General features: G+C 44.7%; 1 protein-coding gene across 1 annotated transcript in view; it reads left to right on the forward strand.

Moving 5' to 3' along the window:
• LOC308382780 (spermatogenesis-associated protein 16-like) overlaps positions 1–23,381 on the forward strand; it is a gene marked incomplete at its 5' end in the record, with an annotated part of 45,469 nt that overhangs the window by 19,372 nt on the left and 2,716 nt on the right. Inside the window, 4 exons of the mRNA XM_080860304.1 lie at positions 1,900–2,047; positions 5,465–5,611; positions 14,555–14,703; positions 17,407–17,490. Coding sequence (XP_080716430.1) covers positions 1,900–2,047; positions 5,465–5,611; positions 14,555–14,703; positions 17,407–17,490 — 528 coding nt within the window. The remainder of the gene's footprint in view (positions 1–1,899; positions 2,048–5,464; positions 5,612–14,554; positions 14,704–17,406; positions 17,491–23,381) is intronic.

Here is a 23,381-nt window from a genome sequence, read left to right on the forward strand (position 1 = left end):
CAATGTGTCCTTGCTTGAGATGGTCATCAGGAGTTGGCATTACTTACTCTGATGATCAAAAGTCATTCGATTTTCAAGAAACTCTGTGGAAATTGATGTACCAGTGGTGTTTCGTACCAGCATTAAAATATATATATACGTATATAAAGTTCTTTGCTTTACTTCTTTTAAACTGTTTATCTTAAAACATTGAACCATAAGACATAAGCCAGATTAATAGCCACTAAGGCTCTGTATAATGAACATCTGTTTTGCGAGACCCTTTCAAAAAGTCCTTCTTGACTCGTTGTTTTGATTATGTGCTGAGATACAGCTTTTGTCATTATAACTAATATTATTCACCTTAGAAAACCAGCTCAATATAGGATCTCTGAACAGCACCATTGAGTTTCATTTGGAAGACTTCTGGTTATTATAAAACTTGTAGATGTAGCAGAGGATATCTCGGGATTCAGGAGTCAGGATTCTAAAGCTCTTCTGTCTTAAACAAGAATCTATTAGAATCTAATTTCTGTCTCACTTATATATTCAGCCATAGTACATCTTAAACATGTATAATAACCAAAAGACATTCTTGAAATAGGTTTGCCTATTTTAAGGATTGTAAAAATTCTAACTCCATTATCTGAGATAAAGATGTACTTGTCAAAGACAAATTGAAAAAAATAAACATCTTACCTTGGCATCTTACCACGCTGAACATCTTTTGACGATGGTACGGATATCACTCGTTGACTACCACAATCATAATCTCTTCCAGCAGTTCAAAGAAAGTACAAAGGCTCAGAAGTCTGGAAGCTAGATAAGTATTTCCAAGGCATCCTTGAAGTGCGGTTTGTTCCAAAAAAAAGAGAACAATGTCGGAATCAACTCCCCTTAATGACCACCACACGCTCAACTCTCTAAAGTGGTGTCAATCACTAATCTCCTGTTCCAAACAACAACAACAACAAAAACATCTGATGTCTGTTTACATTGTCTGAGGCATCCATCTTAACTCGAATCTCTAGGAGTCCCAAATAGATCACAAAGACCCTGTCATTTTTCATCACCATACCGGGACATCTGTGTAAGGCTTCAATCAATGGCTCTTAACAGGATTCATAATGTTACCTTTCTCTGGATAATACAATGTGCAAAATCTCAGCCTTTTTTCTGTCCCCGTCAATAAATGTTATTCATGAGCTGCCAGTAAGAAGGACACATTTGATATATATATATATATATATATATATATTTTAAAAATATCACAGGGTCAACCTGCTGCATATAATCAAACCAGGGTGAGTGGAAGTAAAGCAAAAGATAGAGCTCTAATGATGTGATCAGAGGAAACAGGTTTGTTCGTTTTATTTTCCTGGCAGGGTAGACTTCATTGACAGCCTGACGAAAGCGAAAAAAAGGTTATGGGAACATCAAAGCTCGAAAATAAATCCACAATCCATAATAATCTGCTCCTGTTTCGTTTCAAATGGATTAAAAAAGGGAGAGATAGATTAGACCGAGAACATTACCCCCACCAGAGCCGCGGTCAGTGTTTTTAATCAGCGCAAGCTCGCAGTACTACCCAGGATTTTTCTCCCTTTGAAAAGTTTGAACCTCTTAATGCTGCTTTCCACTCCTGAGCCACAATGATCTTCATTCAGTCCTCCTGCACAGCACACAGCACACAGCACACAGAACACTAGGCGCCAGGCAGCGAGAGGCCAAACCCGTAACCCGTTTTTATTTTCTGGAGCCATAAAAGAGGAATTGAGTTGCATTCCCATTTTGAATAGTTTGATTTGAATCTTGAAGTGTTGAATAAGTGTCAATCTCCTCAACTTCCCTCTGCAACATCTCTCTCCCTCTCTCTCTCTATCTCTCTCTCCTTCTCTCTCTCTCACTCTTTCTCTGTAGGGACTGCTGGAAGATGCTATAACAGAGGAGGAGGATTTCTCTGTCATGTTCACACCGTGCTCAGGTGTCCCCAGTGAATGCCGCATCCAGCAGGCTGAAGAGGTCTTCCGCAAGCTGCACCCCGCCTTCACAGCCTATCTGTTCACAGGTACCAGACCAGTTCAGATAGCAGATCAACAACAGCCTATCTGTTCACAGGTACCAGACCAGTTTAGATAGCAGATCAACAACAGCCTGTCTGTTCACAGGTACCAGACCAGTTCAGATATCAGATCAACAACAGCAATGCTGAACACAATTAATCTGACACTTTTCTATAGCATACAGTATGTGCTGCAGCATACTGGGCATGCTTGGTCTGAGTTCTAAAGTGCTGCACATAACAGACATAAAGGGGCCTCTTGTTGCTCTAAAAACGTATTGTTTTAACATAAAAACGTATCTGTAAAAATAACAGACCCTATGTTGGTTCATGAACTCGAACTGAAGTGTTCTCACAAGAGGAACGCACATACGATTGTACGATTGTGCGTGTGTGTCTATGTCTGTGTGTGCGTGTGCGTGTGTGTGTGCGTGTGTGCGTGTGTGTGTGCGTGTGTGTGTGCGTGTGTGTGTGTGTGTGTGTGTGTGTGTTAATGAGAGAGACAGAGACAGACAGTGAGTGAGATTGAATCAGCACCTTCAGCACCTTTTGGCACCTTTGTTAGGGCTGATTTCACACAGTTAGTTAGGCACACGCTCTCTCTCACGCACACACACACACACACACACACACACACACACACACTCACTCTCTCTCTCTCTCTCTCTCGCTCTCTCTCTCATGCACACACACTTTAGGCATAAATTAACACCTTTTGCTCTCACATTTCCTTTCATTTCAAAAGAGGAGAGAAGAGAGTCAGATCTGTAATCTGTATCTCAGCTCCTATCTGCCAGCTACAATGTGACCTTGACCACTGAGACATATTTCAAATTACCAAGCAGAGACTTGTCTGAGAGCATGTAGCTCTGATGTATCACAAAAGGGCCCCGCTGAGGTCATTCTCTCTCTCTTTCTCTCTTTCTCTCTCTCTCTCTCTCTCTCTCTCTCTCTCTCGCTGTGTGTGTGTGTGTGTGTGTGTGTGTGTGTGTGTGTGTGTGTGTGTGTGTGTGTGTGCATGAGAGAGTGAGACAGCAACAGAGATTGAGAGAACAACACAATGTGTGTGTGTGTGTGTGTGTATGTGTGTGTGTGTGTGTGTGTGTGTGTGTGTGTGTGTGTGTGTGTGTGTGTGTGTGTGTGTGTGTGTGTGTGTGTTTTAAGAGAGTGGCAAGCAGACAGTGAGTGTGTAAGTGTTTGAAACACTCAGTGTTGACTCCTTAATTAACTAGGGCGCAGATAGCTTTTCAGACTGTTCAATGTATCCGCAGGCATGTAGACGCTCATGAAGTGGACAGGCTCTGAGCTCTGCTGTCCTGTAAGCTTATCAGGCAAGATTGGGTGGGGGGGCTGTTTCCTGTGACGACTGCTATTAGAATCCCCCTTCACATACACACACACGCCATCCAAAAGAGCTAAAGAGTCTTCATATGCCTGCAGTATTATGTGAGTCAGCTGCTCTGGCATTAAAAACCCTTGCTGCCTTGAATGTACAGTACTTCTACAGTCTGCCAATCATAAAATGGCCCAGTAGTAATGATGCTCGTAATAAGAGGGCTTCTAATCAAATACAGCAAAATTGAAAGGAAAACAAGGAGTGCACCAAGAATGCATAGATGCCTCAAGGGTAGTTTTATTTTTCTAGTCCTATATGACTGCAGTTTGAATACTTACTGTAAGATTGCAGTAGGGGCTGTGTTCACTGTGGAAACTTAATTTACCAGCACAGCAGGAAGCTTGTCCTCAAACCATATTTTTGCGAGCCGGTACGTGTGTAGATAGCACAGCCCATCAAGCTGCAAGCCGGTGTGTGTGTATACCCACGCAGGTAACCCTGAAAGAGAGGCATCAACAAGAAAGCACAGTGACACAATGAATAAACAGGTGAAGAGAGAGTGAGTGAGTGAGTGAGCGAGAGAGAGAGAAGGGGAGAGAGACACTGAAAGAAGGAGAGGCGGACTGAGATTACTTATTCACACGACTGACGGCTCTTAATCTCCCTCTCTCTCTCTTCTTCTCTCTTCCTCTCTGTCCTGTCTCTCTCTCTTTCTCTCTCTCTCTCTCTCTCTTTCTCTCTCTCTCTCTCTCTCTCTCTCTCTCTCTTCCAATTCGGGTGCATCTAGCCTTCGGCACACGCTGTAGAGTTTGAAATGCGTGACACATGTCCCCTTCAATTTCGTCTTTAATCTACCAGGAAAACATTCCCTGGAGTATGCATCCGTTCCCCCGCTGTGTCCCGTGTCAACGTTCAAATTCCCCCGAGAGAGAGTGAGAGGCTGCTGCATTTATTTATCCATTTATTATTATTTATCTTTTAGGTTTATTTTTATTTTGTAACACATTAATTCCACGGGCGCACTGCAGGGACATAGACCTCAGTACATTCTCAGTAGCTTAATGGACTACACACATGTGTAGCTTTGGCTTCTTAGAAAATGTGTTACCCAGAAAGCTCTTTTTCTTTTTCATGGAGGCTTACAAGGATGAAAAGGACTTGCAAATGAAAGGTGTTCTAAGCGGAAATGGTTTCAGTGTTGCGGTTCTCAGAAGAATCTTTATATGTTCCTGCCGAGTCTAATGGCAATGAACTCCCAAAGGTTCTGGGCTACTTTCTGACATGTTTGTACGTGGACAGTTTAATCAAAAGTAGAATATAAATGGGACTCTGGTGCTAGTTTTGAGGGAATATGTTGTTAAAGGGAGGTTTACATCCACCACACTCATAGTTCAGCTTTGATGACCAGCATAGCCTCGCTTCCTATGGAGAAACACACACAATCAATGTGATCTTATAGAATTCTGAATAAATTAACATGTATGGCATTAGTTCACATAGTGTATTCACATGGGGTCATATTTCAAGCTGTTCTAAGTCCTTCATTAGTATTGTTTCTGTACCAAGAAATGAGGTTAACATTTAGCATGAATGTTTGTTGGGTGGTGTCTTCTGTCTGGTTTGTTTGGTCCTCTCTCTCTCTCTCTCTCTCTCTCACTCACACACACCACAATCTCTCTCTCTCTCTTTCTCTCACTCTCTCTTTCTTGCTTGCTTCCCTCTTTCCCCTATCTCAAATTGCATGGTTGAGAAATCATTGTATACCATCTTTGTTTTGTTTTTATAAAATTTGACATTGCGTGTCTCTGTGGAGGAATATCTCACTGTTCTTGTACTGTGCTGGGATGGCTATAAAAGTAAAACTTAAAGCTTTGACCTTGCACTCGGCCTCTCAATTTCAAACACTGTTTATTGGCCGTAGCTGCCACCCATACTCCTGTGGACATACACTTTCTGCTTTTTTTGTGGAGGATGAGAATCAGATAATCATTTTATTGTCAACACAGGTTCCTCATTATGAAGTAGGTTTGTGTGTTAGGCCACTTACACTTACACTTACACTGGGCTCCTGTGTTCCTGTCCATTAGATCCCAGTGGAGGCCACTTCCTGCCCCAGACCACAGCCTGGAATGAGCCCACACCGCAATCATACTTCCTGACACTGGGCTTCAGGAGGAGCCAAGATGGAAGCTTCCTGGAAAAGCTGCTTTGTCGGAGGAGTCCTGAGTTCACAGGTATGAAAGCTGGTGCTCAGCATTGTTACACTTAGAAATTACAATTCAGACCAAAAATCCTCAGACTGCAATGTGCGATTGTATCGATTTAGTTCAAACAACATTACACACAGCCAATCTATATGAAATGCAGTGGATTTCTTTTTGATAGCGATAACAAAGTGAGCAGAGAATAATAGAGCGAGAGAGCAAGAGAGCAGTGAAACAGCCTTTGATATATCTGTGCTCTCCGTGTATGAGGCTGAGCCCTGCGAGCTTAACAAGTACAGAACAGTGACTGCCCCAGTCAGGGGGACGTAGAGTCGTTTGGAAGATTGGCATGGTGGCAGGTGAGCTTACGGGGGGGGGGCTGCTAGACAAGACGCCAGCACAGCGAGCCGCGCGTGCGCCCGTCGTCAGAAGCGCCAGCGACTGCTGAGGGACAGCGGAACGTGACAGGACATGTAAAAGTGAGAGATGGACACCGTCCTCCCACGCGGTCACACCGTGTCTCCGTGACATCATGCGGCGGGTGTGACTTTGACCTCTGTCGTGATCTGATTATTCTGTCGCTCCACACCGGGCAGCTTGTGTTCCCACACTTTGGAAAGAAAGGAAAATGCGCACACGCACGCACGGAGGATAGAGCGAGAGAGAGAGAGAAAGAGAGAGAAAGAGAGAGAGGAGGGGAAAGAGAGAGAGAGTCCTGTCCTCCTATGGTGTGCTAATAGGCCATTTGCACACGCCAAGGTTACAGAACATTCTAGATTCAGCACTTGCAAACATGGCACAGGAGAAATATACCACAGAGAACAGGTGCCAACACAGGAAGATATTCACAGCTTTGGCAGCAGGCTGTACGGTTGGGAGACAACAGAGCAAAAAAAAGAAATCAGAGATTTCTAGAGATCTACAATTATTCTTTTTATCCAAACAGAGCACGTTTTTGTGGAAAAAGAGACAAGGTGCCATTTGCTCAAAAACTACTCTGAACATTTTATTTTCTCCTGTCACTGCCAAGAATATTTGGGGGGGGTGCTAGTGTATGTCTGTTTGTGGTGGGATGGAGGGTGTTTTAAGAGCATGGCAAGGATCAGTCGATGTATTGATTGCAATGGCATAAAACTTCTTAATTAACTTGTGTGTGTGTGTGTGTGTGTGTGTGTGTGTGTGTACTTTGTCGACGTGCATGTGTTTGTGTGTATGTGTGTATATGTGTGTGTCTATGTGTTTGTGTGTGTCTGTTTATGTGTGTCTATGTGTTTGTGTGTGTGTGTGTCTGTCTCTGTGTGTGTGTGTGTGCGTGTGTGTGTGTGTGTGTGTGTGTGTGTGTGTGTGTGTGTGTGTGTGTGTGTGTGTGTGTGTGTGTGTGCCGAGGCATGATGTACTGCAAGTGGTTCAGTGATCTCTCTGAGCAGAGGGGCCAGCTGAAGCACTCTGGCTGTTAGCTCTGAGCATGGAGCATGGATGGCTAAGAGGAGAGGAGAGGAGAGGAGAGGAGAGGGGGGAGGGAAATCAATGCGCTTGTGTAATGTATCAAAGGCTCGGGCACCGCATGGGTCTTTAAGGTGATCAATCATACACTGCCTGGATGGTGGCAGAACGTACCTCTGTCATGCAGGGGATGCCACTGCTGAGTATGCACAGGAGGCCTGTGCGTGTGTGTGTGTGTGTGTGTGTGTGTGTGTGTGTGTGTGTGTGTGTGCCTGCGTGTGTGCGTGCGTGCGTGCGTGCGTGCGTGCGTGCGTGCGTGCGTGCGTGCGTGCGTGCGTGCGTGCGTGCGTGCGTGTGTTTATGAATACAGGTGTGTGTGGCCTGCAGGTTTAGCATTGCAGAAGCATAGGTGCTATTAGTGAGATGCAGTTATGAAGATGGATGAGGGTAACACTTGTTACATTCAAATTGCCAAGAAGTGATAATGAAGTCATTTCTGTATGTTGAAGCAGGAGTATCAGTTCATCAGTGATGGGACTATAGCCCACACCATTACTAGGGCTGTTTTGTGCAACTCTAGTGGCAAGTAAACACTACCCTTCTATAGTTACGCATACTTCAAATAAAGTTGAGAACTTGCCCATTCAATTTCATATACGTACAGTACTGTGCAAAAGTTTTAGGCAGGTGTGAAAAAATGCTATGAACTAAGAATGCTTTGAAAAATGTAAACAATAAATGTTTATTTTTTATCCATTTACATGGTAAGACTGAGCACAGCAACAAGACACAACGTAGTTATACTGCATCAGCAGGGTCTCTCCCAGACAAAGATTTCAAAGCAGACAGGGGTTTCAAAATGTGCAGTTCCAGCTCTTTTGAAGAAGACGTTGAGGATCGTAGACGCAGTGTTCAGCCAAGGAAACTTAATGCAGCTGATGAAAAACACATCAAGCTTATTTACCTTCGAAATCGGAAGATTTCAAGCAGTGGCATCAGCTCAGAACTGGCAGAAACCAGTGGTACCCAGGTACAGACATTTACTGTCCGGGGAAGTCTGGCCAGAAGTGGTCTTCATGGAAGAGTTGCAGCCAAAAAGCTCTACCCCGACAAGGAAACAAGGCCAAGTGACTGAACTAAGCACGTAAACATAGAAACTAGGGTGCAGAAACATGGCAGAAGGTGCTCTGGACTGATGAGTCAAAATTAGAAATATTTGGCTGTAGAAGAAGGCAGTTTGTTCGCTGGAGGCTGGAGAGAGGTACAATAATGAGAGTCTGCAGGCAACAGTGAAGCATGGTAGAGGTTCCTTTCCAGTTTGGGGCTGCATTTCTGCAAGTGGAGTTGGAGATTTGGTCAGGATGAATGGTGTCCTCAATGCTGAGAAATACAGGCAGATACTAATCCATCATGCAATACCATCAGGGAGGCGTATGATTGGCACCAAATGTATTCTGCAGCAGGAACATAACCCCAAACATACAGCCAATGTCATTAACAACTATCTTCAGCTTAAAGAAGAACAGAAAGTCCTGCAAGTGATGGTATGACCCCCACAGAGCCCTAATCTCTACATCATCGAGTCTGTCTGGGTTTACATGAAGAGACAGAAGAATTTTAGGAAGCCTACATCCACAGAAGATCTGTGGTTAGTTCTCTAAGATGTTTGGAACAATTTACCAGCCGTGTTCCTTCAAAAACTGCGCAAGTGTATCTGGAAGAATTGATGCTATTTTGAAGGCAAAGGGTGGTCACACCAAATATTGATTTAATTTAGAATTTTCTTCTGTTCCTTCACTGCATTTTGTTAATTTATGAAGAATTGATGAAAATAAACTGTTAACACTTCCATTTTTGAAAGCATTCTTAGTTTACAGCATTTTTTCACACCTGCCTAAAACTTTTGCACAGTACTGTATGTGCCTAAACAAAAAAAATGTATGTGTTCATATATGAATATATGCTTTGCCATCCAGTACATATAGGGCTAATTCAAACCTAGTCATTCTTTATGGGTGTAGTTTGAACAGGTGGGGGTGGGTGTACTTGTGTGTGTACAGTTTTTCTTGATTACCAAGACACATTTCTTGAAATGATGCTCCGTTTTCCAAAACTCTAAACACAAATGCATAACTGCACACTCATCTTCATGTCCAAACTCTTCACGCTAAACTATGTAATCCTACATCTAAACCAAACGTTTCGCTTCAGACATCACACAAAAGCCATACACTTACACTGCAAAATAGCCATTACACTCAGGTGAGATCAATGCAAAACAATACCGTAAAAGCCTGCTACAGCAATGAGTAATGGCGCTTATGGTTCCCCCCCAGAACTACCTCTTTACATGATGAACACAATATGAAGACACAACGCATTTATAAAGAGAGGTCTTTATGGATCCATTGTTCCAAAACAACTGAACTGACCCCTTGCCCTTGTATCTATCTATCTATCCCGAGGTTCTGATTGGTGTGTAATCAATTTTGACTGAGTGTTTCCACGGGGGAATTGTGTGTTAGTTGAGCTGGAGCTGTGACGATTTGAGTGAATGATATTGAATGCCTACTAACAGTGATATATGAAAGGATTTGTGTCTAGCGTTTTGCTCAAAAAGTTCAACAAATCTCAATCACGTGTGAGAACAGGGCAATAGTGTTTATGGTTTTGGGAAATGGGTCTGTCTTTTGGTAGATGGCGTCATGGTTTGGGATGTTTAGTTAATAGGCCCAATTATAGTGTATAAGCCATCGAGAACAACTGGAAGCATACACCAGAGTCTAGCTCATGTCACACAGTATTTACCCACTAATCAGTGTGTCCTTTGAGGGAGGAAAGAAAGAATGACACTCATGTTTGTTTGTTTGTTTATTTATTTGTTTTGTTTGTTTTGTTTTTAAAGGACTGAGAGCCCCTTTCTCTCCACCACACACCACACCACAAGTGGAAGACGCAATGAAGATGTGTGAGCGTCTGGGACGGAGGATTCTGCCGGTTCTTGATTTTATTAAGTGCACCAAACTAGCAGTGGGTATATTTTCAGTAGCTTTCGGTGTCGGTGCAGCCCGACAACATTCTCCATTACGGTTTGTGAAGCTGACGGGCCAAAGGAGATCCACGGCGCTCCAGGGCTTTGCCAAATGAGTCTGTCTCGGCGAGGAGAAAGGAAGGCTTGCTCTAATGGTCAAATGCGTTTTTTTAATGTATAGAGTATTCTCTATTTACCTTTCTCTAGTATTAATTATGTATCTATAGTACACACACACACACTTACAGCACATGCATAAGTACACAGTACATAGATATACATATGAACGCACATAGATATACATACAGTATGAACATACAGTATGTATAGCACATGTATGTGTATAATGTGATGGTTTGCATACTTATGACAGATATGTGCAATGCACTACTTCTTTTGGGAGCAGGAGGCCTACTGGGGGGAAAAACTACAGAATGTACACTGCTGCAGAGAATGGCAAACGGTGTAATAGTCCCAGTCAGGGACAGGTGTAAAGCACGAGCCTCCTGGATGTGATGCTGGTTTCCAAACCCTTCAGAGCTGGAGGAGCAGCAGCTGTCGCACGTCGCCGACGCTGCCTGGAGCCTCAGTCGCAGTCGCTTTTGTCCTTGCTCAGGCAGTGATGGATGGTGTTTAAAAGAGAGCGAATATTTACTAATATGGACGTCCCCGCCCCAAACCTGTACAAGCGCAAACAACAGGCTCTGAAAAAGATCACAGCGCAATGTTTCCTCTCCCTGCATCATCCACCACATGGCCCTGGGTAGGTGCTGCTGGTGGAGAGGAATCACAGGGTCAGGGACAGACCATGGATCAACACGCTTAATGAGCTGTAATTAACTTGTGGTGCAGGCTCCCTTTTTGTCATGATACCAGTGGAGAGACTGAGGGACACGTTTTCCAGCGCTGCAGAGGTCCGCTGTTCGTCTTTTTTGTCCTTCCTCCACACCCCTGTCACTCTCTTCTGCATTACCAGCTACCTCATGTGCCTTTGGAGAGCAGAAAGAAAGAGGGGGGGGGGGGGGGGCATAGGTGTGAGTGTGAGAGAGAAAAAGAGAGGGGGGGGCATATGTGTGAATGTGAGAGAAAAAGAGAGAGAGGGAAACAGAAGAGAAGGAAGAGGAAGAGCACCAGTGACTAACATCTCTTCCCTGCCTTTTCCCAGTAATCCTCAGTAATTCAACATCCAGCCTCTCCCTCTCTTGCTCTGCTGACATAGCAATGGGCTCATGCAAACCAAAGAAGAGCAGTCGAAGAAAACAGAGGGCGAGAGGGAGAGAAAGAGAGAGAGATATGTTCGATTTCATTTTTGCTGCAGAGCGTTCTTGCCATTTATTTTGTAGGGTTGTGATTCAATTACAGGCGTGGCCGTGGCACTATGAGATGCAGAGCGACAGGATGTGTATTAAATTAGTCACTCACTCTGAGGTGGTCGCAGCACACGGAAATCCTATTACGCCGGTATTAGAAAAAGGAATTGATCTCATCTGATGTGGGGAAGCCAGCCGTTTATTCTTTAATAACGCATCCAGACAAATTCTACTGGGGCCCACAGTCGCCACCCGCCACCCGCCACCCGCCCCCGCCCCGGCCCCCCCTCCACCCTCACCCCCAACCAAAAAAAATGATAATAATTAGTATTGACAAACATATTTGGCTGAAGCGGTATTGCATCATGCTGAACTGTAAACAATGGCAGATGACAAGAGATGAGGAGATGCACTGGGCTCGCTCTGTCTTCATTATGGCACGTGGAGGGCCAATGCTGGGACAGGGTTCTTCACCCTTCATAAATATTAACAAAACACTGCCTCCCCCCGTCTGTCTGCCCACCTACAGCACGCAACAGCAAGGCAAACAATTAGCCACCCATTATGGAAGGACTCCGTGGACAATTAAGCAGCAGCATGACAGTTGTAAAATGGAGAGCGATCCATAATTGCCAAGCATCTCTGATTATTCCCACCAGTGCCCCCACCATGCCTCTGCATCTTCCTCAGGCACGGCCGCGCCAGGGAGGGCGAGGAACGTGGGGAAAAAACAATGAAATATTCAGGAGGGGAAAAACAACATCGCTCATAAAGTCGGAGAGCAGACGGCTGTTCTTTTTCTCTATCTCTTCCTCTCTCTCTCTCTTTCTCTCTCTCTCTCTGTCTTCCCTCACTCACTCACTGCACCCTTCTCTCGCTCAGTTATTGAAAGTAAACAGTGCCGGGCTGGTGGTGGCATGAAATAACACACACACACACACACACACACACACACACACACACACACACACACAGGCTGGTCCCAGCTCGGGCCAGACGCGCAGAGACAGTGGCTGTAAAAAATGATGCATGCTGGGGGATATGTATCTGTAATAAAAATGGCCATAAAGAGGATGAATGACAGAAGGGATAATAGCAGGCCAACCTCCCACTAAAAGAAAAGGAGTCGGGGAGAGGCAAGCTCGGAGGGAGGGGGTGGGGGGGGGGGGGGGGGGGTGGAGGAGTGGGAGGTGGGCTTGGAGCATCAGGTAGAGCGGTAGGAGGCCAGTAACATACGCTACACAGGGCGATCACGGCCTCCCAACCTGGAGGGGAAGTGGTCAGTGACTAAATTGCACGCTTAAAAGAATGAGGGAGGGGGTAAATGGGACGAGGGGAAAACAAAGAGTAGTTTCTCTGCTCTGTATAATAAGTCCACCTCTTGCCAGGCTGGGGGGCAGAAGGGCATGGGGGGGGGGGGGGGGGTACTTGGACAGGCTTCTCACGACAGGAGATGCAAGAAGACCTTTATGCAGATTAATCATTTAACATATAGAAGGCACTGGATAGAGTGCCCTGTCAATCTTTCCCATAATGGGGGTGGGAATTGGGCAGTGGTGTGAGTGGGTGAGGGTGTGGGTGTGGGTGTGGGTGTGGGTGTGGGTGAGTGTGAGTGTGAGTGTGAGTGTGAGTGTGAGTGTGAGTGTGTGAGTGTGTGTGTGTGTGTGTGTGTGTGTGGGAGTGTGTGAGTGAGTGAGTGAGTGAGTGTGTGTGTGTCTGTGTTTGAGGGGGGGGGTTCATGAGTCCTCCGGTTTGCCAGGATGCTGCAGCGATATGCTAATCCTTTTAGAGGAACCTGCTCTGCACACTGCCGAGGTCTAATCTGATTTGTTAGCCTGCGCTTGAAAGGTCAGTGCTCCCTCTTGTATGCCACTTTGACGCTCTCCATTCAAGAATCACAGTGCTAATAAAAACAGGTTGCGTGACATCTCTGACGGATGAAGCGCACAAAGGAGTGTCATGTCAAATGCTAAAGCCTTCAGTAGCTCAGTTCAGGCGGGGGATTAGGCTGTGTGCTGAGGGATGCTGCCAGGGCCTCGCTGCCGCTACTCTCCTGTGCTGCCTCACTGTTGTGCTCTGTGTGTGTGTATACTGGGTGTGTGTGTGTGTATACTGGGTGTGTGTGTGTGTATACTGGGTGAGTGTGTGTGTATACTGGGTGAGTGTGTGTATACTGGGTGAGTGTGTGTGTGTACTGTGTGTGTGTGTGTGTGTGTATACTGGGTGTGTGTGTGTATACTGGGTGAGTGTGTGTATACTGGGTGAGTGTGTGTGTGTATACTGGGTGACTGTGTGTGTATACTGGGAGTGTGTGTGTGTATACTGGGTGAGTGTGTGTGTGTACTGTGTGAGTGAATGTGTATACTGGGTGAGTGTGTGTGTGTACTGTGTGAGTGTGTGTGTATACTGGGTGAGTGTGTGTTGGTAAGTGCGTGTGTGTGCATGCACATGAGTGCATATCAGCGGTTGAAGGGATTTAGTGCAAAGGGAGTAGTATTAATGGACAAGGCTCCAGTCTCTGGTGTGTTTCATGTAGTGGATGTTGGCCATATGTGTGCAATATACATACTGTATGTGCCAGAGGAGTACATATCAGATGAGTTGCCAGATGAGTGTTCATGTTGTGGTGAGCCAGCATGAAAGAAGGGCCGTCCAGGCTATGTCCTTTGATTGCCTTTGCATCACACACGAAGAGGGGAAACAGGAGGCAGGCCATACTTCACAGTGACACAGCGCACGAATACGAGCTTAAATCCACACAACACAGACAGAATGAAAACAGCCACGCAGGCTAACATGTGTTAACAGATATCACTCTTACACTCGGACACACAACCTGAATGTAACGAGCCATTCCAGAACATTCCAACACAGAGGCATGCTAGGAGGCTACACAAGGTTCTGCCCCCCCCCCTCCCCCCCTCCCCTTCCCAGCACACTACAACATATTGGTATATGAGTGCATATGATTTGTGTGTGTGTGTGTGTTTGTGTGTGTGTGTGTGTTTGTATGTTATTGTTTATGTATGTACACGCATCTTGATTTGGCAGAAGTGATTATGTGCATGTGTGTGCACATGTACTCACATGAATGTGAATGCATGTGCATGTTTATGTATATGTATATGTGTTTGTGTGTATGTGCGTGTGTGGTGACTTCTGTTCTCTATCAGGTGGGGTTATCCACAGGTTCTGGGCTAATTGAGAGGCTCCAGTACGCCGGTTACCTGGGCCAGCTGAGGCGCGTGGGTGAGGAGACGCAGGCCCTGCAGCACACACTGGCGGAGCTCAGCGTCGCCCCCTATCTGCAGGACATCAGCGCTGCAGATTCCAGACTGGTGAGCATTCACAACACAGGGGCTTCGTCACTCATGGAAATCTGGGGAAAGTGGCATAAAACTAAATAATGAGCAAGATGGAACAAAAATACCTTTTAGGTTTTGGGGAAGTTGTGAACTCGATTTATATTTGACCCAATCATGCCTCTGTGATGTAATTTTATTCATAAGTTAGTAAGCTTGCCTTGATCTCTTAAGGCAAAGGCAAGGCAAATTTGTTTACATGGCACATTTAATTCAAAGTGCTTCACATCAGGCATTCACATTTCAGAAATAGTAAATGGCTGTGCGGTTGGAAGGCTAACATTAATAAAAGTGCTGAGATGATCATTCGCCCCTAAGTTATAGAGATGTCAGAAAAATGGTTTGTGATTTTTGTTGGTAAGAATGAAAATAGGCACTCAGCACAGCTCACAGGCTCTTCTCCTCCTTCTTATCAGTCTTTCTACCTCCCCTCCTCCTCCTCCTCCTCCTCCTCCCCTCGCTACATAAGCCCTGTCCTCCTCTCCCATTTAACCCTCAACACTCCCTCTGCTCCCTCCATCTTCGCTCTTCATCATGGCCTCTTTGATCCCCTTCTCTCCCCTAACAAACCAGGCCCTCCTCTCTGGGCTCCTCTTTCTCCCCCTCTAATCTCTCCACTCCATCTCTGACCAACCCCCCTTTCTCCTCCTCCAGTGCTCTCCTGTCCTCTCTTCTCCTCTCTTCTCCTCTGCCCTCTTCTTCTTCTCCTAGTTTAGCTGTTGCTTTTATCCTAAGCCTCTTACAGTGCATTGAGGGCACACATTGTTATCAGTGGCTGTGCTCTCAGTGAACCCCATCACATGACCTGGGCATTGCTAGCATCATTATCATGCTCTACCAGTCCTCCCCTCGCACATCAAACCATCTCCACTGGTCCCAGTGTTGAGCTGAGCAGAGGTCGAGCTCCTCAAGGTGAGGCAGGCAGGGCCAACCTCACAAGCCTCACTGGCGCTGGTATTGAGGAGCTCGCTGAGCGCCAGAAGCAGAGGAAGAACTGGGCTAGCTTGTTTTAATAAAGTCTTAAATTATGCACGCCAATAAGCAGGGCTTTGTTTTTGAATATTTATGAGGATCAGGAACACTTGCAATGCAAAGACAGCTCTTTTGTGCGCACATGTATGGGGCGAGAGTGAAGGGACGGAAGACTGAGAGAGACAGACAGAGAGAGAGTGAGGGAAAATGAGAGAACGTGTAAAAGAAAAGGTGTGTGTGTGTGTTTTAGAGAGATAGTGAGAGAGGAAGGGGAGAAATGGTGCACGAGAAAGCAAGGTGAGAGAGTGAAGGAGAGAAAAGCAAGTGGGAATATGGAGGAGGATTCATAAATCTCATCATGGTGCACAGTGGCCAAGCTCTGTAATTGCCTCTTTACTAGATTAGTGCCGCACTGTTGTGAGATTAACCCAGATCAATGCAGCGTGATGTATGTGATATTGCCACAAAAAAAATCTGCGATGAATTGTCAAGCGCAGAGGCGTCTAATTAGTGGGATGTTTACAGTGCCTGGTCGCCAACAGGACATTGAGCAAAATTACGGAGACGAATAAGAAGGGCTCTTTTGGGCGGGCAGCCGCGTAGTAAGGCAGGGAAAACACACAACTGCAAACACTTTGGCGATGACGCAAGATATAAAGCATTGTTGAGACACACGAGAGGAAATGCTGCAATTTTTATGGCGGGTCCATTTTGGCAGTGCTCACGGATATGAAAAAAAGATATACAAGTTAACAGTCCCTGAAGCACACCTGCAGATGACCGTCCAGAGGAAAAAACACACACCCTCCTCAGATAGCGGGCATGAATAATTCACCAGACGGGCCTTTTTATTTTAATGCCCGCAGAAAGAGCCTTCCCACCCCTAAAAATGGCATGCTGAAAGCTGGGGCCCACTCACTTCTCTGTGAAGCAATATCCGGCAAACGCACATGAAGAGAAATTTGAATCTTTATTTAGGCCTACCATTAAATATACAATTGCGAGGGCCTGGATTTTGTCAGATGCAATCGCCCATGCATGACATGTCAGTTTGCCAACTTCCTTCTACAAACACACAGGAAGAGATAGAGAGATGGATATATGGCTATTTTCACTCTTTTCAAAAATCATTACCCACTAACCACCATTTTACATCCAATATTACTGCACACACACATTTCCAGTGCCTCTCTCCCATACACACTGCTACCACATGTATGAAAAATCCACACACACACACACACTAACACATACACACTAACACACATACATAAACACACACACACACACACACACATGTACACTCATGAAGACAAACACACACACACTGACACACACATGCACAAACAGGAAGACAAACACACATGCACTACACGCTCCTTGTGTATATAACTGCCTCCCCCGCACCCTGTGATGGATGACTTTGTGTTTGTCAATTTGTCCGCATTGTCTCGCCTTTACCCGCCATCCTCATTAAAAAAAAGGAGGGGGGGACTTCACCACACCACCTGATCACTCAACAGCGGATGGGCCTTGGGGGTGGAACAGGGAGAGACACAAGATGGCAGTCCTCATTGTGTGAGGAATGCCTTATAAAAATGACCGTACGACAAATGATTTTTTAATTAGCTTTGAAGTCGGCGTGTTTAGTGGAGTTATGGCAGCGGTGTGAATTGCGCCCTGATAATCTTTATCTCTGGCCCACAGCTGCAGATGCTAATGGCAGACACAGTGGACACCCTTGAAGGAAGGCGGACGGATGGCGAACGTGTGTGGAATGAAATGCTAAAGGTAAATCAGAGAGAGAAAAGACGACAGGGGTGGGAAAAGGACAATCAGTGTATGGTGCAAGGGAGAGAGCGAGGGGGAGAGCAAGAAAGAAAGATAGAGAGAAAGGGTTGAAATGCCACCACCATCACCAGTCACACACACTCACATACAATGAGCCACCCCCCCCCCCCATCCCCCCAGACCCAAATCAAAGAAAATATTTCACACATCAAATCAGAGAAAAATTAATTCTGTGCTCTCCTTCTCATTGTGTATGTGTGTGTGTGTGTGTGTGCGTGTCTGTGTGTGTGTGTGTATGTGTGTGTGTGTGTGTGTGTGTGTGTGTGTCTGTGTGTGTCTGTGTGTGTCTGTGTGTTTCTGTGTGTGAGTGTCTGTTCATATGCCTGCCAGGTCTTCCTTTTGGCATGATTGTCACCTCTATTAAACACAACAATGCAGAGTGAACTTTTAAATGGCAAAGCTTGCGGAAGAACCAACATTTAATATTTCAGTCCAAATTATTTCCTTTTTCCTTAATTAGCACTGTGTGGCATGTAGGCATTTTAAATAATATTCTAAGGGGGAAATTCAACCCAGATATGTCTGATGGCCATCCCTCTTTACCCTCTCTCTATGGTGCCCCCTACAGTCAGTTGGAGTGATAATATCTCCATTGTACTGTATGGCCACTGAACTTGTGCAGGTTTAGCAAGTGTTTTTGTAAAGGTGCTTGACAGAGAAATTAGCTTTAAGTGAGAGAGGTGGATAGAGGATGATTACGACCACGAGATAAAGACGTTGAGTGTAGTTGAGCGTTAAGAGTTTCACATGTAGAGAAGAAAGTGAGGAAAAGGTGAGTATGAGTCAAAGCGCTTGAGAGTGAGATGAGATGAGATGTGATGAGATGAGATGAGATGGGGTGTTAATAGACTTCGGCTAGAACAGCTGTGGTGAGATATGGGAGAAGGTGCCGTACAAGATACCAATTCATATATGCTGAAAATATATTATAATTGATATTGCAACTATTACTACAGTAGTCAGTAGTGGCATGCAGGTGTAGGTTGAAATCACGGATACATGCTTAATAGAAATGGAAACACTTTAAAGGCCTAAACGAGGCTCAAAGAAGGACATAACCTCATGCAGAAGTGAAATGCTGAAGTAGTGGGGAAGAGGAGCCCACAAATGATGTATGTATACTGTATTAAACATTCATCACATCACTCTCAGGAGAAAATCATACCACCATGACTATCCCTGCCTAAACAGCATTTTAGAATACCCAAATGGCACTAGATTATGCTCTACTGCAATACATACAATATACTGGGATGTGTATTATATTCATTGGTAAATATTGTAAAGTGCTTTTTGATTCTGTAGATCAGCTTGTTTGAGGTGAACTGAGAGAGAGACCCACTGGGCTGTAGTGTCTGGAGAGTGAGGGAGGGAGGGAGGGAGTGTGTGAGAGTTAGAGTTTGGGGCAGCTCCGTGTCTGTGCCTCTGATGGTGATGAATGGAGCTGGAGGAGAGGAGAGGACAGAGGGGTGTAACGGGGGGAGAGGAGTGGCTGGGGGTGGGGAGAGCGGCTCTGCTCATCTCAGCTGGACCAGGCTCTGGCCTGCAGTGCATCAGCGGGTCAGTCCGTCTTTCTGGGGCGCGGCGGAGTGTGTCGCCCTGGGTTACTGATGGGCCGTATTAATCACACCATCAGCGGCGCCATGGCCGGCCAGACCGCGCCGGACCCCAACACACTCTCCGGCCCGACGGGCGCCTTCACCACCAATCTGGGCCCATATATCATCCACACACACAGAGATACCCCACCAGGGCGGGGCGGGGGAGGGGAGGGGGGGTCAGCACTCAGAGCCAGGCTAGAGTTCTCTACAGAGGCTGCTCCAGTAAAGGCTTAAAAGGACACAGCTGACTCTGTGTTAATACCACTCCTGACATTGCATAACGTAACATGATCAAACCGCCACGATTGTGAGTTTACAGCAAATATGAAAAACATTATTCTGTTTGAGTATGTGTTCCACATGGGTTGCCCAGTTCTTCAGACCAATACCATTTAAATGTTACAGCAACAGCATCTGTGCTTGTGGGTCTGTAGAATCATTTGCCATTGATTCAATGTACTGCCTGCATCATTAAAAGGCAAAGCTTTATTTTTAAGTGGACTCAAATATTGCTATAATATATTGCTTTAAAAAGCATTTTTTTTATAATTTGATTTCATATAATGCGATATACTTGCACGTGTACGTATTATTACACAAAAATAATCGTAAATCTAACCCCTAATCCTTTGGGTAAGTATCTTGTCACAAATATTCAGTACCTAATATACATTGCTGGGAAAAAGTATTCGCCAATTTCTTTTGTCTTTCTTCTATTTGTCACACTTTAATGTTTCAGATCATCAAACTTATTTTAATATTAGAAAAAGATAACCTGTGTTCACACAAAAATACAGTTTTTAAATGATGAAAAAGGCCATCCAACCCCACCTGGCCCTATGTGAAAAAGTAATTGTCCTCCCTTATTTACTAAATCAACCAATTAACCAAATGTAACTGATAATTTGGTTCACTTTCACTAGACACACCCAGGCATGATTACTGCCAGCCATGTTGAATCTAAACATCACTTAAATAGAACCTGTCTGACAATGTGAAGTAGGCTAAAAGGTCTCAAAAATCAGTACATGATGCCACAATTTAAATTAATTCCAGAACAGATGAGAAACAAAGTCATTGACATCTATCAGTCTGGAAAGTGTTACAAAGCCATTTCTAAGGCTCTGGGACTCCAGCGAACCACGGTGAGAGCTATTATCTACAAATGGAGCAAAAATTTGGAACAGAAGTGAACCTTCCCAGGAGTGGCCGATGAGTCAAAAGTGGAACTTTTTGGAAGACATGGGTCCCGTTTCATCTGGCATGAAGCTAACACAGCAGTCCACACAAGTGCATCATACCAACAGACAAACGCGGTGGTGGTACTATGATGGTCTGGAGCTGCTTTGATGCTTCAGGACCTGGGCGACTTGCCATAATTGATGGAACCATGAATTCCAGAAAATCCTGGATCAGTTTGTGACCTAAAGCTCAAACGCAGTTAGGTTATGCAGCAGGACAATGATCCAAACATACAAGCAAGTCCACCTCTGAATGGCTCAGAAGAAACAAAATAAGGGTTATGGAGTGGCCTAGTCAAAGTCCTGTCTGAAATCCGATTTAGATGCTGTGGCATGACCTTACACGGGCAGTTCATGCTGGAAAAAATCTCCAATACGGCTGATTTAAAACAATTCTGCTAAGAAAAGTGGGCCCAAATTCCTCCTTAGTGATGGAAAAGACTCATTGCTAGTTATGGCAAACGTTTGATTGCAGTTGTTGCTGCCAAGGGTGGCACAACCAGTTATTAGGTTTGAGGGGGAAATTACTTTTTCACATGGGTGATGTAGGTTTTGAATAACTCTTTACCTTCAATTAATGGAATGACCATTTAAAAGCTGCATTTTGCATTGACTCGCATTGTTTTTGTCTTATATTATAATTAGTTGGATGATCTGAAACATTTAAATGTGAAAAATAAGCAAAAATAGAAGAAATGGGGAAGGGAGCAAACACTTTTTTTTACAGCACTGTAGTACCTATATATAGTACAGTACCAATAGATAGTAATATAGTACCTAACACTATCACCTTAGTAATGCCACCTAGCAATAGTGGGATCTTATTAAGCTGAGCTATCTTTGGTTAATCAATATGAAAACACATTGTGTGAAAGTTACAAGTCTTCCTCTGCATCTGATTCATCCACGTGAGTTGAGCATAAGCAAGAGGAGATGCTATTATTGTTATATTATTACTAATTATTATTATATTATTACTAATTATTATTATATTATTACTTATTATTATTATATTATTACTTATTATTATTATTATATTATCTGTCAAGTGACACCTGGCAAGAGTGTTCCTGTAACATGTTAGCGCCTTGTGAGAAGTCAGCATCACTTGACATTGTTGACTGTTGTTGTAATAAGACTTAACGAGGTAATCATGACATGGATTTCTTCATAATGTAAATGTACACATGCCGTGTGTGGCGTGATGTGCGTATGGTTGGTGTTATGATGGTGTTATTACTTTTTATTGTCATTTTATTGCTTTTATTGCATGACATCACTGTAGTCAAATTAAGAATGATGATGTGGCAAAGCCAGCTTTGAGAGGAAATGAGATGTAAATCCATCAGTTTGCTTCAACAAGAGGTCGGAAAAGTTATGGCGAATCTGTCTTCTTTGCAAGAAGGGGGACTGTGTGTGTGTGTGTGTGTGTGTGTGTTTGTGTGTGTGTGTGTGTGTGTGTGTGTGTGTGTGTGTGTGTGTGTGTGTGTGTGCTGTGTTTATGTGTGTGTGTGTGTGTGTGTGTGTGTGTGTGTGTGTGTGTGTGTGTGTGTGTGTGTGTGTGTGCTGTGTTTATCCTCTACGGTGAAGCCGTGCTCTGACAGGGAGTGAAATGTCTGTCTCTCTCTCTGGCACTTGCTCATTCTCACCGTAACACGTGCGCTCCATCACTGTTGCACACTGCCGCTGCCGCACTTCATCGCTCCTGGTCCCCAACAGGCTGTGAGGCCACACACACACACACACACACACACACACACACACACACACACACACACACACACACACACACACACACACACACACACACACACACACACATTGCATGTGTGTTTGTGCACACGTGAGTATTGAATTATGTGCCTCTGTGTTTGTATGTTTGTGGAGACCATGTAGAAAGACCATGATGGATGATGATGATGGGGATTGTGAGTGTGTGTGTGTGTGTGTGTGTGTGTGTGTGTGTGTGTGTGTGTGTGTGTGTGTGTGTGTGTGTGTGTGTGTGTGTGTGTGAATGGACTAGGCTGGCTGTGGTAATTGATTCAGTATAAACATGGATGGTGGTGGTTGTGTATGCAGAAACATACGTGCATGTGGAATGATGGTTGAGGTCAGTTTACCTGTGAGAAAATGTGACAGCAGTTACAGAACTGTATGGATGATTCAATGTGTGTGTAAGTGTGTTTGTGAAGTAGTGAATGCTGTCACTCTCCTCAACATGACAGTTTATATTGGCATCAGGCTTTATTTATTGTAGTGCAAGGTTAGCCTAAGCGAGCTTCAGTCTTTCTCATAAAAAAAAGCCTCCAAGGCCTTTAAAAACCAGCCTTCCTACAAACATCCCAAATCTATAATCAGTGATCAATTTCCTCCATACTCCTGCATGTGGCACACCGATCTTCCAATACAAGGCTGTTTATTTATGGAGCCACCCAGCCGCATTGGAGGTGGAGACTTCATTTCCACTCGTCCAAGCTCATTATTTGTTTTACATAAATCAAGGGGGCATTAACCGACACCTACAGATGACAACTGGATTTTGACATACTGTAGCCTGGCAAACATATTGATTTCTCTGTTAGTTTTGGGTGAGTCATTAGAGGACGCTGTCGCCACAGTAAAAGTCCATTACATAAAAATAACAGCACTCTCTGCCGCTCTCTGTAGTTCCAGACCAGGCTCTTATTTTATGTATATTCTTTATCTGGCCTGCAGAGCAAGTCTGTAAATAAAACACACTTCAAGTGCTGTATTTACACCGCGGACTGGTGCAGCCCGCTCGTGACCCCACTTTCTCTAGCGAGAGCTTTTACGGTGGCCCACAGACTCGTCTGAGCCCACATCACACCCAGTCGCACGGGAAACACAAACGCACGTCCAACACCACAGGCTCTGCCTTATAGGCTCGCAGGTGTCCATTGAGTATGGACTATGGAGACTATTGGGGAAACACTTTGAAAGATTGCCCAAAAAGGTCACCAATGGGTTT

The sequence above is a fragment of the Sprattus sprattus genome, assembly GCF_963457725.1.
Source record: "Sprattus sprattus genome assembly, chromosome: 2".
In the NCBI taxonomy this organism is placed as follows: Eukaryota; Metazoa; Chordata; class Actinopteri; order Clupeiformes; family Clupeidae; genus Sprattus; species Sprattus sprattus.